Source organism: Vidua macroura, chromosome 11, assembly GCF_024509145.1.
Source record: "Vidua macroura isolate BioBank_ID:100142 chromosome 11, ASM2450914v1, whole genome shotgun sequence".
Taxonomy (NCBI): domain Eukaryota; kingdom Metazoa; phylum Chordata; class Aves; order Passeriformes; family Viduidae; genus Vidua; species Vidua macroura.
Window position 1 is genome coordinate 15,586,291 of NC_071581.1, and position 14,672 is coordinate 15,600,962.

General features: G+C 41.0%; 1 protein-coding gene and 1 non-coding gene across 11 annotated transcripts in view; both read left to right on the top strand.

Annotated features, from left to right (window-relative positions):
* Window positions 1-14,672, top strand: part of CNOT1 (CCR4-NOT transcription complex subunit 1) — a 54,893-nt gene that overhangs the window by 32,751 nt on the left and 7,470 nt on the right. For 7 of the 10 annotated variants that reach the window (XM_053986998.1, XM_053987005.1, XM_053987002.1 and 4 more), the window contains 16 exons: window positions 1,259-1,399; window positions 2,086-2,265; window positions 3,331-3,447; window positions 3,833-3,943; window positions 4,421-4,498; window positions 4,817-4,994; window positions 5,482-5,612; window positions 5,974-6,270; window positions 7,748-7,888; window positions 7,977-8,081; window positions 8,622-8,741; window positions 9,564-9,758; window positions 11,478-11,620; window positions 12,215-12,323; window positions 12,413-12,582; window positions 13,635-13,866. In XM_053986998.1, coding sequence (XP_053842973.1) covers window positions 1,259-1,399; window positions 2,086-2,265; window positions 3,331-3,447; window positions 3,833-3,943; window positions 4,421-4,498; window positions 4,817-4,994; window positions 5,482-5,612; window positions 5,974-6,270; window positions 7,748-7,888; window positions 7,977-8,081; window positions 8,622-8,741; window positions 9,564-9,758; window positions 11,478-11,620; window positions 12,215-12,323; window positions 12,413-12,582; window positions 13,635-13,866 — 2,448 coding nt within the window. The remainder of the gene's footprint in view (window positions 1-1,258; window positions 1,400-2,085; window positions 2,266-3,330; window positions 3,448-3,832; window positions 3,944-4,420; window positions 4,499-4,816; window positions 4,995-5,481; window positions 5,613-5,973; window positions 6,271-7,747; window positions 7,889-7,976; window positions 8,082-8,621; window positions 8,742-9,563; window positions 9,759-11,477; window positions 11,621-12,214; window positions 12,324-12,412; window positions 12,583-13,634; window positions 13,867-14,672) is intronic. The other 3 variants (XM_053987001.1, XM_053987004.1, XM_053987006.1) reach the window with 1 other exon arrangement.
* LOC128813088 (small nucleolar RNA SNORA46) lies at window positions 2,764-2,902 on the top strand. Its single transcript, XR_008438908.1, has one exon. It is a non-coding gene; the product is annotated as a small nucleolar RNA SNORA46 (small nucleolar RNA).

Genomic DNA, 14,672 nt, shown 5'->3' on the forward strand with positions numbered 1-14,672 from the left:
GCCCTTCCCAGAGGGGCAGATGCTGCTCTGGACTAAGTACATACAGACAGAATCTGTTTTAATTTGTGTACTACAGGTTTTCAAACTGTGATCCTTATTTATGATTTAAAACATATAACCTTTTAAAGGATGACCAACATTTTTGTAGAGAGAAGGCGTTTTTCATCATCAAACTACCCAATTACTTTGGGGTCAAGTTGAAATGTGTTCTTGAGGCTGTAATTATAAAGACAATTACAGAAACATTTTTGTTAATGACTTGCGACAGGATTTTTAAAATAGTTGGCAGCTGCTATTCTGCTTGGGATTTACTGCACACATCTGACACAGTTCTAACTGCATTAGGTTTTTCACATCTTTGATAACTTGTGTAAATAACTCTGAAGCTTGTCAGAGTAACTACAGCGTTGGCAGATAGAATTGGCTATTGCACAGAAAGTTTTGGGGCACACTTGGTCCCATGTGGATGCTGAGGATGGGCAGTGCTGTTCTGTGTGATGGTTGGTGCACTGGAAAGTTGAACCTGTCTTTCTGCCTGGGACTATCTTTGAATAGGTCTCTGTAAAGGAGGCAAAAGCCAAACGCAGCTGAAAGTGTTGTAAACACACTTGAGGGGACAGTCATTAGTGTAGCTATTAATGTCTTTCACACCTGATTACATCATGTAGAAACTTGTTACTTTGAGGTGTTTGTTTTCCCATTTAAACTCCAGTCAGGATTGATACTGAAAACTGTGTTGCCTTTTCCCGTAATTGCAATGTACCAGGTGCTAAAGCCCTGGGCTCCAGACCTGCAGCTATGGGGACCAGGGCCACATTCTCTTGAGTTAAGCTGGCAACTTAGAATGAGAACCTGGTCTCAGAATGAACCTCTGGGATTTCTCCTTCCTAAATCAGCACTGAAGTGCTCCTGGAGACTCCCTGCTGTGTTAAGTGCTGCTCACTATTGTGTTGTGATTTTTTTCCAAGCTATAATCGTACACAGGCTTAAAGGCCTAAAGGGTGCCATTGCAGTTGCACCTATTATATGTGCATGTAGAGGCTTTTTCTGCAGCAGCATTCTTCTGCTAAGTATTGATCATCATTTTTAGAATAAAAAAATCGCTTGGCTCCTTAGAGTGTTGCTGAAAATGAATCTGAGACAGTAGATGTCCCCTGATAAAGCTCAATTCTATTTTTGCTTGACAGAAGAGACCAAAAGTTTCTTTTGATGTCACCTCTAGGTATTGTTTATGCTTAACTTCTTGTTTTCCCTCCAGCCTTCCATTAATACTACCAACATTGATACGCTGTTAGTAGCAACAGATCAAACAGAGAGGATTGTGGAACCTCCAGAGAATGTCCAGGAAAAAATTGCTTTCATCTTCAATAATCTGTCTCAGTCAAATATGACACAGAAGGCAAGTATGAAAGAATGCTAGTAAAAATAGTTTTTATACTCTTAATCCTTTTTTTTATATATTCATTTTTAAGTGTGGGCTGATGATACTTCTACAAAATTCTAACTTGAAAAACTTCAGGAGGGAACACACTCTAAAGAAATTACAGTTTCCAACACTTTGTGCATAAACATCTTTGGAGACAAAATTTTCCAGGGAGAGGAGAGATGGGTAGAAGATATCTTTTCTTAATCTTAAGTAAACATTCACATCATAAATGGACTGGGTACCGTTAAATGCTGCAAGGTTAAGCTCTGGTATTCAGAAATTAAGGAAATTTCTCTGAACTAGTTGAGGTGTACAGTCCTCAAACACCTGAAACACCTGTGCTGTTTTCTCATGGATGGATGGCTTGAACTTGTAAGGTGACAACATTTATTTCCAGTTGTCTGGTAAAAAAACTGGGAAGTGAAGGAGAGGTGAATTGTTACCCCTTGCTGATTTCATGATTAAGTCCTTACTGGTTGACCAGATCTTTGGATAATGAGACACTGATTTCAAATACTTATTTTTTTGTAGAAAAACAACTTTAGCGTTAGAAGCAGGTGAGTGACCATAAACTGTATGTTGGTCAGAGCTGACCCCAGAAGGTTTTGATTATCTTCTCATCTGTTCTGTGGTATGCTTTATCTTTGGTTTGAGCACAGGTGGAAGAATTGAAGGAAACAGTGAAAGAAGAGTTCATGCCTTGGGTATCACAGTATCTTGTGATGAAAAGAGTCAGTATTGAGCCTAACTTTCACAGCTTATATTCAAACTTCCTTGACACACTTAAGAATCCAGAGTTTAATAAAATGGTTCTGAATGAAACCTACAGAAATATCAAGGTGAGTAGTGCAAGTTTTCTAAAGGCAGCACAGGAGCATGCTGTTCTCCTCATGCTATTTGTTTGTGTGGTGCTGATTCTCGAATACGACAGAATATCATTCAAAAGTCTACTTTCTAGCTTACCACTAAACTTACAGTTTATCTTTAGGAATACTAGGATTCTTTTCATTTAGGAACATATGAAAGACTTGAATTGTGTAACAGGAGGGCAAATTTGCATTTGAATTCATTTATGTAGGTGGACTTCAAATTTGTGTGAGGTTTGCAAATTATAACCCAGGGGGAAATTGCTTATAGTCTAGTTATTTTCTGTGGAGGAAAGTGCAAAGATAGAAAATAGCACTCTGCTCTTTTGGCTCAAGAGGAATAGGGGGGAACTTGTGTGTTTAGAAAATGGGGGTGTTGTGAAATCCAAAATTTATTGGAGGGCTAAAATAATGTGGATGAGAGGAGGAAGCAATAGAAGTGATGACCAGATGAAACAAGTTTGTAAAGAATGCACTATTTTTAAACCTGTTGGTGGAATTTCCTGACCACCATGGGTTACGCTGTAGTGCAAAAGCATCTCCTGGCTCTTGAGAATACAGCTGACCCTGCTCTGTTCAGCTGATGCTCCTCTAGAGTTAAGGAACAGAACTAACAGCAGAATACTTGTTTTATGATTTATGACATGGTGACATGAGTTATACTTTGACATGATAATGAGATGGTTTCCCTGGAAGGTTAAACTGTAGCCTTCAGATCTGTGATGAGGCATTAAGAGGAAGCACAAGTTACACTCAGCTATGGGGGTAGTTGTAACAGTCTCAACAGAGTAAATGGTAAGGTCTGGGAAAAGTAATCCTCTTTTTTTGATCCTTTTAAAGAAAGGAGTTTTGTAGTCATTACAGTGCAGATCTACAGGGTGCTACCTTGAAGTAAAAGCTGTTCAAATATCTTTGTAATATGACTGAAGCTCAGAAATTAATGTTCTAAAACTTTACCTTCATTCAGATCAGCTGTTGGATTTGGAGTCTGGTTATCTTCTGCTCGTTGCTAGAGATCTTTTTTTTATTATTTGTTAGGTGCTGTTGACATCAGATAAAGCTGCAGCCAACTTCTCAGACCGTTCCTTGTTAAAGAACCTTGGACACTGGCTGGGAATGATAACGATGGCTAAAAATAAGCCCATCTTGCACACGGTGAGCTTCTGTCTTTACAGATTGCCTTGGCATGAATTGGTATGCTGTTATGCAGTAGCATAGGCTATTTGGGAAGTCTTTCTGGTGCCTGTTTTATGTGCCAAGTACAAAGTATGACTCCAGAGTCGGTTATTTAACACTTCTAAATATTTCTTTTTATATCAGAAAAGTTAGTAGCTAAATTTATTTTGACAAAAGCTTATTAATCCATGTAGAAATGGAAATGTATAAGTCTTTGTTCAGAAAGTAACTGCTGCTTAGCAGTTTGTAAAATTCAAGGTCTGTCTTGACTCAGCCTTGCCTGTATCTGAAAAGGAAGCAGTGTATTAGTGGAATTGTGCAGTGTGCTTGCTCTGCCCTCATCCCCACTTCAATTGTTTTTCAGGATTTGGATGTGAAGTCACTACTGCTGGAAGCATACGTTAAGGGACAGCAGGAATTGCTTTATGTAGTGCCATTTGTTGCCAAAGTCTTAGAATCCAGTGTCAGGAGTGTGGTAAGTTATACAGACAGAGTTGTTGCTCAAATGGCAAAATATTGCAGGAAGTAATCAGCTTTTGTCCCAAAATGAAAACTGATTTAATTCAGTGGAGTGAAAGAAAAGGGATATAAAAGCATAAAGTCAAGGAGTGGTCCTAGGATATATTTATTCCTAGTTTGTTGGGTTTTTTTCTCCCACCCACTTTGATCCTGATCAGCTTGTCAGTTCTGTTTGGCATATAACTGATTTTTCAAGAAGGACCAGGTCATTGTGTTCCCAGTTTTTCACTTAAGTTCCTAATGTATTTCTAGTTATACTGAATTACTGGAATAATTATTACTAAAATACTAAATTCTACTCTAATCACAGCTGCACAAAGGTTTCCATGGCTGTACACACACATAGCTGCTTGTGTTTCAAACATTGCCAGTCATAAATTATCCAGATGATTCAAGAAGTTTCTGTAATCCTGCTCTCTTCTTTCTCTTGTAGGTCTTCAGGCCTCCAAACCCATGGACAATGGCCATTATGAATGTTTTAGCTGAGCTACATCAGGAACATGATCTAAAAGTAAATTACTGGATTTTTTTTCTGTAACCTCTGAGTGTAAGATTTTATTGACATGCTAGTCAAGAAGGATGTTATGAAGGACTAAGCAGTCCTTCTCACTGCTTTAGCATGGGGAGATTGCTTGGGCATTGCTTAATTTGGTAGAACTTCAATTAAGCTCTTCTCCATGAGGTCAGCACCAAGATAGTTGTCTAATCCTCAGTCATTATTAGTCTCTGAAAGGGGTGAGATTAGAATGGGAGTTGAGGAGTCAATTGGCTCAGTAGATGTTTTGGGTATTTTCCTTGTGACATGACCTAAACTAGAGTTGTTTTGCAGTTGAATCTGAAGTTTGAGATTGAGGTACTCTGCAAGAATCTTGCACTAGACATCAATGAGCTGAAACCTGGAAGTCTCCTGAAGGATAAGGATCGTCTGAAAAATCTGGATGAGCAGCTGTCTGCTCCAAAGAAGGATGTGAAGCAGCCAGAAGAGCTACCACCCATCACAACAACTAGTAAGTACATCTCATAGAATTTAGAACCACACTGTTAAAGTTCAAATAAGACAGATTTTGCTATCACAAAATAAAATATGAAGCTACATATGCTGTTCTCATATTCCTGAGTGCTTGGGAGCACTTGGGTAGTTTTGTAAGAAATAGGTCTACAGAGTTTGGAGATGGGAAGGGAATGGAAGCCATCATGAGGACTAATTCTGTATTATGTTTATGTAGCTACTCAGACTCCCTCCTATTAACAATAGACCGGATGCTAAAACTATCGTAATAAACAGCTCTCTTAAAATGTACTGAAGCTACTTTGGTACTAATTATTAGGCAAGTGGAGAGTGAAAGTTGCTTGGTGAGTTTAGGAGGTTTCATGATCAAACTGCAAACCTTTTATTTCTAGGTTTTTTCCTGGTTTAAATAAGAATTATATACTTGTTTTATAAGCAGTTGATTTTCACTAGTGTCTCAATACAAACGTACTTGTGTTCTCCAGCTGCTTCTACAACTCCAGCTACCAGCACCACTTGTACAGCCACGGTTCCTCCACAGCCCCAGTACAGTTATCATGATATCAACGTCTATTCTTTAGGAGGGCTGGCTCCACACATTACCTTAAATCCAACGGTAAGTTTTAGAACTGATTTAGTTTACTAGAAGAATTCTTTCAGCCAGGGTTGATGCAGATCTCAGCTGGTGGGAGCTGTCAGGATTTCAGTATAAAAGGAGCCTCTGTGCTCTTTTTGTCCAGTTAGCAGCTCAACTCTTAAGTCAGTCTTTGCATTGTTACTCAGCTGCAACTTGGTTAGAAAAATAATAATTTGTTCCGGTTTCAGATTTATCAAATACTGTAATAGCTGCATGGGGAACATGGGAGTACTGCACATGCTATGACAGTGCACTTATAAGTTGTTGAGAAAATGCGGGTGTCTAGGGTAGGTGGGATTCCAGTGTACTTTATTCTCTCACCTTTCCTAATCCCCCGCAGATTCCGCTGTTCCAAGCGCACCCGCAGCTGAAGCAGTGTGTGCGGCAGGCGATCGAGCGTGCAGTGCAAGACCTCGTCCATCCGGTGGTCGACAGATCCATCAAGATTGCCATGACGACCTGTGAGCAGATAGTCAGGAAGGACTTCGCCCTGGATTCGGAGGAGTCCCGCATGCGTGTGGCCGCTCACCACATGATGAGGAACCTGACTGCTGGGATGGCCATGATTACCTGCAGGGAACCTTTACTGATGAGCATAGCTACCAACTTGAAAAATAGCTTTGCTACTGCACTGAGGGTAAAAGCCCCATCATTTGGAATTTATATCCAACTTACAGGACTGTAGGCATCCAGCATTAGTAAATCAGTTCTCCACAATGTAGATTTGTTAATTAATTGTGTGGCTTAACTAGCATGGGGATGAATTCACTGGGTAAAATTTAATGACTTTTGTGGAATTACAGTGGAAAAAAGTGTTGTGATTCCAGGTCAAATACCCCTTAAACTGAGATGGTGGATCTTACTAAATGGTACACAAACTTCCTGACTATCTTTTCATTTTGCCCAGTGTTCTCTCCAGTTTAATCACATCATGGAAGCCTTGGAGGCTTGAACTTTCTGCAGGGTATGAGGCAGAAAAGCTAAAGTGGGGAGGACTGAATTGATTTTGGTGATATCTTGGATTGTTTCAGCATGCATGCTTCAGGCAGGTTTTATTTACTTGTGCTGTTAGCAGATAGGTGATTTAGACTCTTCTGCACAGCTTGTGAATTCATTGGGTTTTCTAGGGGCTATTATCAGGTCTCTTAATGAACAAAGTTTGAGCTAAACAGTATGGAACAGCCTGTGAACTGCTGACCACAACAGCAGCTACCACCCAGAATTCTTGCCATCAGTGTCAGCAACAGGCACAAGAGCATAAGGATCTTGGAAAGATCAAGACACAGCTTTACTTTCAGCAATTAGAAATTAATCAGGTTTTTTTATTCCTGAAGACGTATGCCATCAGTACAAATCGAGATTTAATCCAAGGAAGTTTTTAAAGGGATAATTGTAGAAAACATTTTGTTGCAGAAAAGGCTCTGTATGAGGTATCTCAAAATTCTTATCTGGCTTATTGTTATGAAGTGGTTTAACAGAAATAGTGTAATTTTCAGGAATGAATGAAAGAGCTCTTAGCAGGCAAGAAGGTCCAAGTAGATAGGACAGGCTGCCTTTATAGATGTATTCCATTTCTAGCGGAAGTTGCTGCTCTGCACCCTGGAAAATACATGCATCTGTTCAGGGTTCTCATAAAGCAGACTCTGGGAAGGAAGAAAATCTGATTCCTTATCAGAAAAGGAACCCACTGAAAAAGGCTTTGGACTGCTGTTTTGCACTGTTAGTGGTGCACTTTTGTATCTTCCAATTACAACCTAGGAAGTAGAAAAACTACTATTGTGATGCAAAGCCTTCCCTGCATTAGCATCACTCTGTGTGTGTCTGTCTAAAGCAGGCCTTTATTTCTGTGCCCTGGAGATGGGTAGGTGGAGAAGATGGAGAACTCCTGCTGTTTTGTTCCTTGTTGAAGGTCTTTACTGTCATCTTGACTACATGTTTTATTCAAAACTATGCAAAATTAAATTTAATACTGTATATTCTGTGGGAAGGGAGTGTGATCCTAAGAGCATTCCTTTTTATTGCTGGTGTTCTGTGTAAGCAGTGGTTCAGATTTTAAGGCTAGTTATATACAGGGAAATTTTACATTCTTCACTGATGATTGTGATTTTCAATAGGCAGCCTCCCAACAGCAGAGGGACATGATGGAGCAGGCAGCTGCCCAGTTAGCACAGGATAACTGTGAGCTCGCCTGCTGCTTTATCCAGAAGACAGCTGTGGAAAAGGCAGGCCCTGAGATGGACAAGAGGCTCGCAACTGTAAGTATGGGACCGTTGAAGTATCCTATGTGCTCATACACATCCAAATGGGTGCCTAAATGCGGTGTGGTGTTTGTGGTTTTGCCAGGAATTTGAGCTCAGAAAGCATGCTCGGCAAGAGGGGCGTCGCTACTGCGATCCTGTTGTGTTAACGTACCAGGCTGAGCGGATGCCAGAACAGATCAGGTTAAAGGTGAGTTCTGTTCTGATGCTGCTCTTCTCTCCCTCCTGATAAGGAAAAGTGGATGGCACAGAGTCAGCTGAGTAATCATATATTGTTAGTCTTGCCTAACAGTGCAGCTGCTGTTATTTTGATTAGTATAGAAACATATAAATATGTTATTCCAAATTGAGTATTTATATAATTTTCTCAATTCCTTGAGTCTCTATTTCTCTGCATTTCCTCTCACTGTTTTGTTGTGTTTATATTTTATTTTCTTTTGTCTTCTTTCTGTGTTCTTCCTTTAAAGGACATAGCATGTGCTTTCAGCAGAGCATTTCTCAGTATTCAGTTATTTCTGTTTCTGGGAATGTGAGTTTAATTTTTAGAGCAAAATCTCCCTCTAAGGAGGTGTGGAAGGAGAGATAGGACCTCAGTGCAGAGCAGTTGAATCCTACTCGATGTCTAGGCCACTTTCTTTAAGAGTAGCTACTTGATACGTATAAGCTGCCCTCATTTTTTACTGCCTCAGTCTTATAAATTAGTTAAATGCCTGTTCTTTTCATTGCAAAGGTTGGAGGTGTGGACCCAAAACAGCTGGCTGTTTATGAAGAGTTTGCACGCAATGTCCCTGGCTTCTTGCCCACCAATGACTTAACTCAGCCTACAGGATTCTTGGCTCAGCCTATGAAGGTAGAGGTTTCTGAGTTAATCAGCTTGAGAGTACTTCAGCCGTTTTGGAGACTGTTGCAGAACTTGTGTTTTTGTTAGAAGGACTCATAAGAGTCAAGTGTTTGTATTGCTTGGGGATAGTGGTTGAAGAAATGCATTTGTTCTAAAGACAAAGTAATGGCAAGATAAAACTTCCATCCAGTCTTGGGGATTTGTAACCCAAATTGGGACAAATTCTGCAGTTTAGGATTACTGCATGTACTTTTAATTGCAGTGAAACATTTTATTCAAATCTCATGTTACTTTTGAAGGTCATGGATGGCAAATCTGAATTTTAAGATAATTAAAAAGTTTTTGTATGCATACATAAGGCCTTACTGACAGAACAAGGGGGAATGGCTTCAAACTGAAAGAGGACAGGTTTAGATTAGATGTTAGGAAGAACTTCTTCCGTGTGAGGGTGGTGAGGCACTGGAAGAGGTTATATGAAGAAGCTGTAGATGGCCCATCCCTGAAGTGTTCAAAGCCAGGTTGGGTGCAGCTTTGAGCAACCTGCTTTAGTGGAAGATGTCCCTGCCCATAGCAGGGCAGTTGAAACAAGATAGTCTTTAAGGTCCTTCCTACCCAAACCATTCTGTGATTCTGACTGATAGAATTATGGGCTGGGCATTTTCACATGTACTTATATGTATGTACTTAAAATTTCAGCATAACAAACGACAGTACTGTAGAAGTCTAAATTCTGGATACTATAATTTCTGAAGGAGAAGATCCAGTCAGTCAGTATTTGAGTGTCACAAATGCAATACTTGCAAAAATCACTGATTCTCACTTTATCTTAAGCAGCAAGCTTGGGCTACAGATGATGTAGCACAAATCTATGACAAATGTATGACAGAACTGGAGCAGCACCTGCAGTCCATTCCACACACCCTGGCCATGAATCCTCAAGTTCAAGCACTGCGTAGCCTCTTGGAGGCAGTGGTAGTGGCTCGGAACTCCCGGGATGCTATTGCTGCTCTTGGACTACTGCAGAAGGTGAGTGTTGACAATTCGTCTCTGTAACAGCTTGTTCAGAATTTATTACTCACCTAGCTCATGGATTGTCTTGCCTGGTGACCTTGTTTCTTCATGCATGCTATGGAACTTGCTGGGTGAACAGTACTGAACTGCTGTTACTGGAAATCCAATAAATAAGATTGGGAGGGAGCCATTGTGTTCACATAGGGTATTGTACACATGGTGCTGTGGGAGAAGCAGGTGTATGGAATCCTGAGACTTAGATGTGGCAAGTAGAGAGCTGTTGCAGTCCAGAGTGATGTGATTTCAGGATGATTTGGAGGCTAAAAATGTGTTTGAACTGCCCCTTGTAGGTAGATAGTATTGAGCACAGTACTAGATTTCTAGTGGCACACTTGGGGGGTTTATTTTGCAGTAACTGATAAATGACTATGCATGGTGGGTTGACCCTGGCCAGCTACACAACATCCATCTAGCTGCTTCCTCTTTCTGCTTTTCTGCAGGACACAGAGAAAACACAGGGAACACTAGATGACATTTGTTCAGATTATGACAGTTTAATAGGGAAAGTAAAGGCCGTGTGCACAAATGAAACTAAAATCTCTACTTCCCATCAGCAGGGAGATGTCCAGCTACTCCTCACAAAGCAGGGCTTCAGCACATGGGACATTTTCCTGGAAAGGCAAATATCAGAACAATGAATGCTCTTTATCATCCTCCTTTCCCTGAGCTTTTATTGCTGAACATGATGTCATATGTATAGAACATCCCTTTATTCAATTTGGGTCAGCTGTCCTGGCTGTGTTGCTTCCCAGCCTCTTGTCCATCCCCAGCCTACCCACTAGTGGAGGAAGCAGAGTGGGAAAGAAAAAGCCTTGATCTTGTGCTAGTGCTGCTCAGCAACTGGCAAAACTGTGGTGTGTTTTCAACACTGTTTCAGCACAAATCCAAAGCACAGCACCATATGAGCTGCTATAAAGCAAATTAACTCCATCCCAGCCAGAATTTGTAGGCTGTACCAGTGGGAAGTGTTGCAGTGAGCTCTGTGATCTGCTGGCATCAGTGCCTGTGTAGTAGTGCAGAACAAGTGACAGACATAGAGAAAAATCCACTTGAGAATAGTGTAAGGATACTGAGCTGTCTGCATGAGGATCCAAGAACAGTGCCAAAACAGAGGTAACCGAAAGCTGGAGGGAGACTCTTCGTTCTTGTCTGCTAGTGCTTTTACCTGTTAAAGGATCCAGTCCAGACTAGAACTTGACCAAATAAATTGTGTGTCTGTGTAAAACCCATCCTTCATTTGCTGTAGGCTAACACAGATACATCTCTGAGTGCTGCAGCTCTTTCTCTAAGGAAGCTGCTCACTTACCTCTGGCAGGTTCTGTAAATGTTTTCTCAGGTAGTTTTCCATGAACTGTATGCAGAACTGCTTGAGGAGACATGGACTTAGGGAAGCTGCAGCACAAACTAACATGGTCTGTCATGGTATTTGGAGCACATACAAAGCTGGTGGGGCATAGAGAGACCTGTACTTTTGTTTCTGGTAGCATAGCTGTGCACAGTGCATATATGCCATAGTAGGTGGTAAAATCTCACACAATCTTATCAAGAGGTCAGCACAATTACTAAATTAATTTTTCTTTCATGTCTTCTGGTGATAACTCTTCTGATGTAATGTGCAGAAGATTTGGAAGAGGACTTGTTTTTTCCTCTGCTAACAGGTTGCATCTATTCTAGGCTGTAGAGGGTTTGCTGGATGCTACCAGTGGGGCTGATGCTGACCTCCTGCTCCGCTATCGTGAGTGTCACCTGCTAGTGCTGAAGGCTCTGCAAGATGGGCGTGCCTATGGATCTCCGTGGTGTAACAAACAAATCACTAGGTCAGTTACAAGGCAACAAGAACACTGATGTAGCTTTGACCATCTTTTGGGAGTTCCTGTATTACTCTGAATTCCCTACCTGTTAATATTTTGCTTTGCTGCAATTTGGACATACAAAAATAACCAGCTTTTTTTGTCAAAATTAACTAGATCTTCTGATAATGCTGGTTCAACCCAGAACATGATAGGAATCTTTAATGGAATTAAGCATTAGAGCATGGACTGGGCTTTTTTTCCCTTCATTTTGTAGAGAATATCTCTACGATGTCACAAACAATATGATATGGCATATGCTTGTAGCAGAAGCTTCAGCTAGTCAGATCTGCCAATTCATGCTTGGAAGAGAGATTTCTTATGCTAAATAAACTGAAGCTCTTGAAGGGCTCTTGTGACCAGTTGTGCAGGGTAGTAGATGCTTGAGTCTGACTGTTCTGAACTTAAACATTACCTTAGAGAATGCTCTAGAAGAGGCTTCTTTTGAAGCTGGGTAATGAATCACAGTGAATGTCACAGTTACTGAAGTACTAGATTTGAGTTGTTTCACTTACGCTGTGTTGTTGAAGTACACTTTTTGTAAGAAGTCCAATTCTTCAGGTGCCTGATCGAATGCAGAGACGAGTACAAGTACAACGTGGAAGCTGTGGAGCTGCTAATCCGCAATCACCTTGTTAACATGCAACAGTATGACCTTCACTTGGCTCAGGTAAAGAGAATGCTCTTTTAAAGGGGGAGAGTTGCACTTACTCCACTGTAAGATCTGTGGTTGAACTCTTGTCTTTTTCATGTTGACAGTCCATGGAGAATGGCTTGAACTACATGGCTGTGGCATTTGCCATGCAGTTGGTAAAGATCTTGTTGGTGGATGAGAGAAGTGTTGCCCATGTAACAGAAGCAGATCTGTTTCACACCATTGAGACACTCATGAGAATTAATGCTCATTCCAGAGGAAACGCCCCGGAAGGGTGAGGCTATAGTATTTTGCAATGTATTACTTTTTTGTGCTCATTTATGATTTACATATTATATAGGCAATGTCTCATATCATTCAGTCATACAGCTTTAAACTTTCCCTAAGGCTGCAGTCCTTTCTTAGTTTCAACTGTCACTGTAATGTAAATGTGCTCATGTGAAACTGAATGCTTAAGTAAGAAAATCTCTCCATGCACTATGGTCCAAAATTCTGTGGAACTGTGAGAAACTTGTTTGAATTCCTGCTTTATCTCAAATTTATGCAATATTATTGCCTGTTTAAATCTTATATATTTATGTGTCAGTATGTTAATCGCAAATAATCTAGTTGTACAGTCCTTTCTGTGTAGAGTTTACAAAGCAATCCTCCACCAGTTTCACATGGCTTATGTATCCAGCAAACTGCCCAACCCATTTGGGTAGCAATGTTGCCACAACACCTAGAAATACCTGTGGGACTTGCAGGCCTCCTATTCCTAAGGTGGAAGCAGTTGTTGCTGGGTTTGAGAAAGACATGGGTTAGAGCTTGGAGAACTTTGAATAGCTGTGAGAGCAGCCAGCAGCTGACTGATGGCAGTGGCTGCCATTACCTACACAGCTGCTAATAGGATGTCCAAAACCAAACCTTTCATCTGCAGTTGGCATAGGTAGACTGTCTTCACTATATGGCTTGGCTTTCACTGCAGCCAAATCCAGTCAGGCTATTCAGTACTGGCATCTCCCTATCTGGGAGCATTTTAGGGCTCCTGAAGTCTGTGGAAGAGAAGCTGCTTCTAGTCCCTGTGGTGTTTTGTTGCAGCACTCCACTGTAGAAATTGGAGTGGAACTTCAAAGCTTACGTGATTCCAGTGTTCCTTCTTTCATCATAAGTTTATCTGCTTTCATGACTTATTTCTGCTATTCCAGTGAGGACTGTAAGATAGAAAGTTTTAGTATAAGAAACAATTTGCTTTCTTTCAACTCTCTTTGACTGAGCTTCCAGTTCCTGCACCTTGTGGGGGAGGAGGAATTCTAACCTATCTCTTGCTCTGGTCTGTTTCATTAGATTACCCCAGCTGATGGAAGTGGTCCGATCAAACTATGAAGCAATGATTGACCGTGCTCATGGAGGTCCTAATTTCATGATGCATTCAGGAATTTCCCAAGCTTCTGAGTATGATGACCCACCAGGCCTGAGGGAGAAGGCAGAATACCTGCTGAGGGAGTGGGTGAACCTCTACCATTCAGCTGCAGCGGGCCGTGACAGTACCAAAGCATTCTCTGCGTTTGTTGGACAGGTAGAGCTTTTGGAAAGAAAGGTGCTTTTTATTCAACATAAGTAGGGTGTGATGCCCTCCATTTTAAAGCACTGTTATAACCTGTTAGGCACCCTTTTGAAACTTTCAGGTGTATGGCAGTTTACTGTCAAAACTCTGTCTGGTTTTGATGAAGCCTTGTCCTCCACCAAATCATGTTCTTCAGATACTGTAGCAACAGGCTGTCACTTCAGACCATGAGTTCTGAGATAAGTTTGATGGAAAAAGAACTTGAGCTGAAATAGCTTTTGAAAATAGTTCTGTCATGCTCTGTAATGAGCCTTGACTGGTGTTGCTCCTTATGAGTAACAGTAAAAGCTCTGACAGCCTACAAGAGGATTTCACCAGTAGAGATTCAGGTAAATTGTTTCAGGTCATGTGGGCAAGGGAATCCTTTTTCGAAATGAAATCATTAATAAGGAAAATCTTGAGACTTCATTAGCTGAAGTGGTGCCTAAATTTAAACAATGTCTAATGTGATGTTGGACATGGTCCTTTTAATTAGTGTTAAAGCACTCTGAAGCACCTTAACATGTGTGGTGAACATCACATACCATCTGCCTTGTAGGTGTGATTGAGGAGGGAGATCACCTCAGGAGCCCAGCATGTGTGGTAACAAACTCCTGTATTTGCAGGCAGCTCCCTAAAACTGTGTTCTTTGCATGCAGCTCCTTGACTGCAGCTGCAGGAAAGTCCCTGACATGGCCTTGCATCGTTCTTTTTAAGTTTGTGACACCACCACAAATATGCTGCAGACTTTGCAGCTACTAATGAAAAGAAGCTCAAGC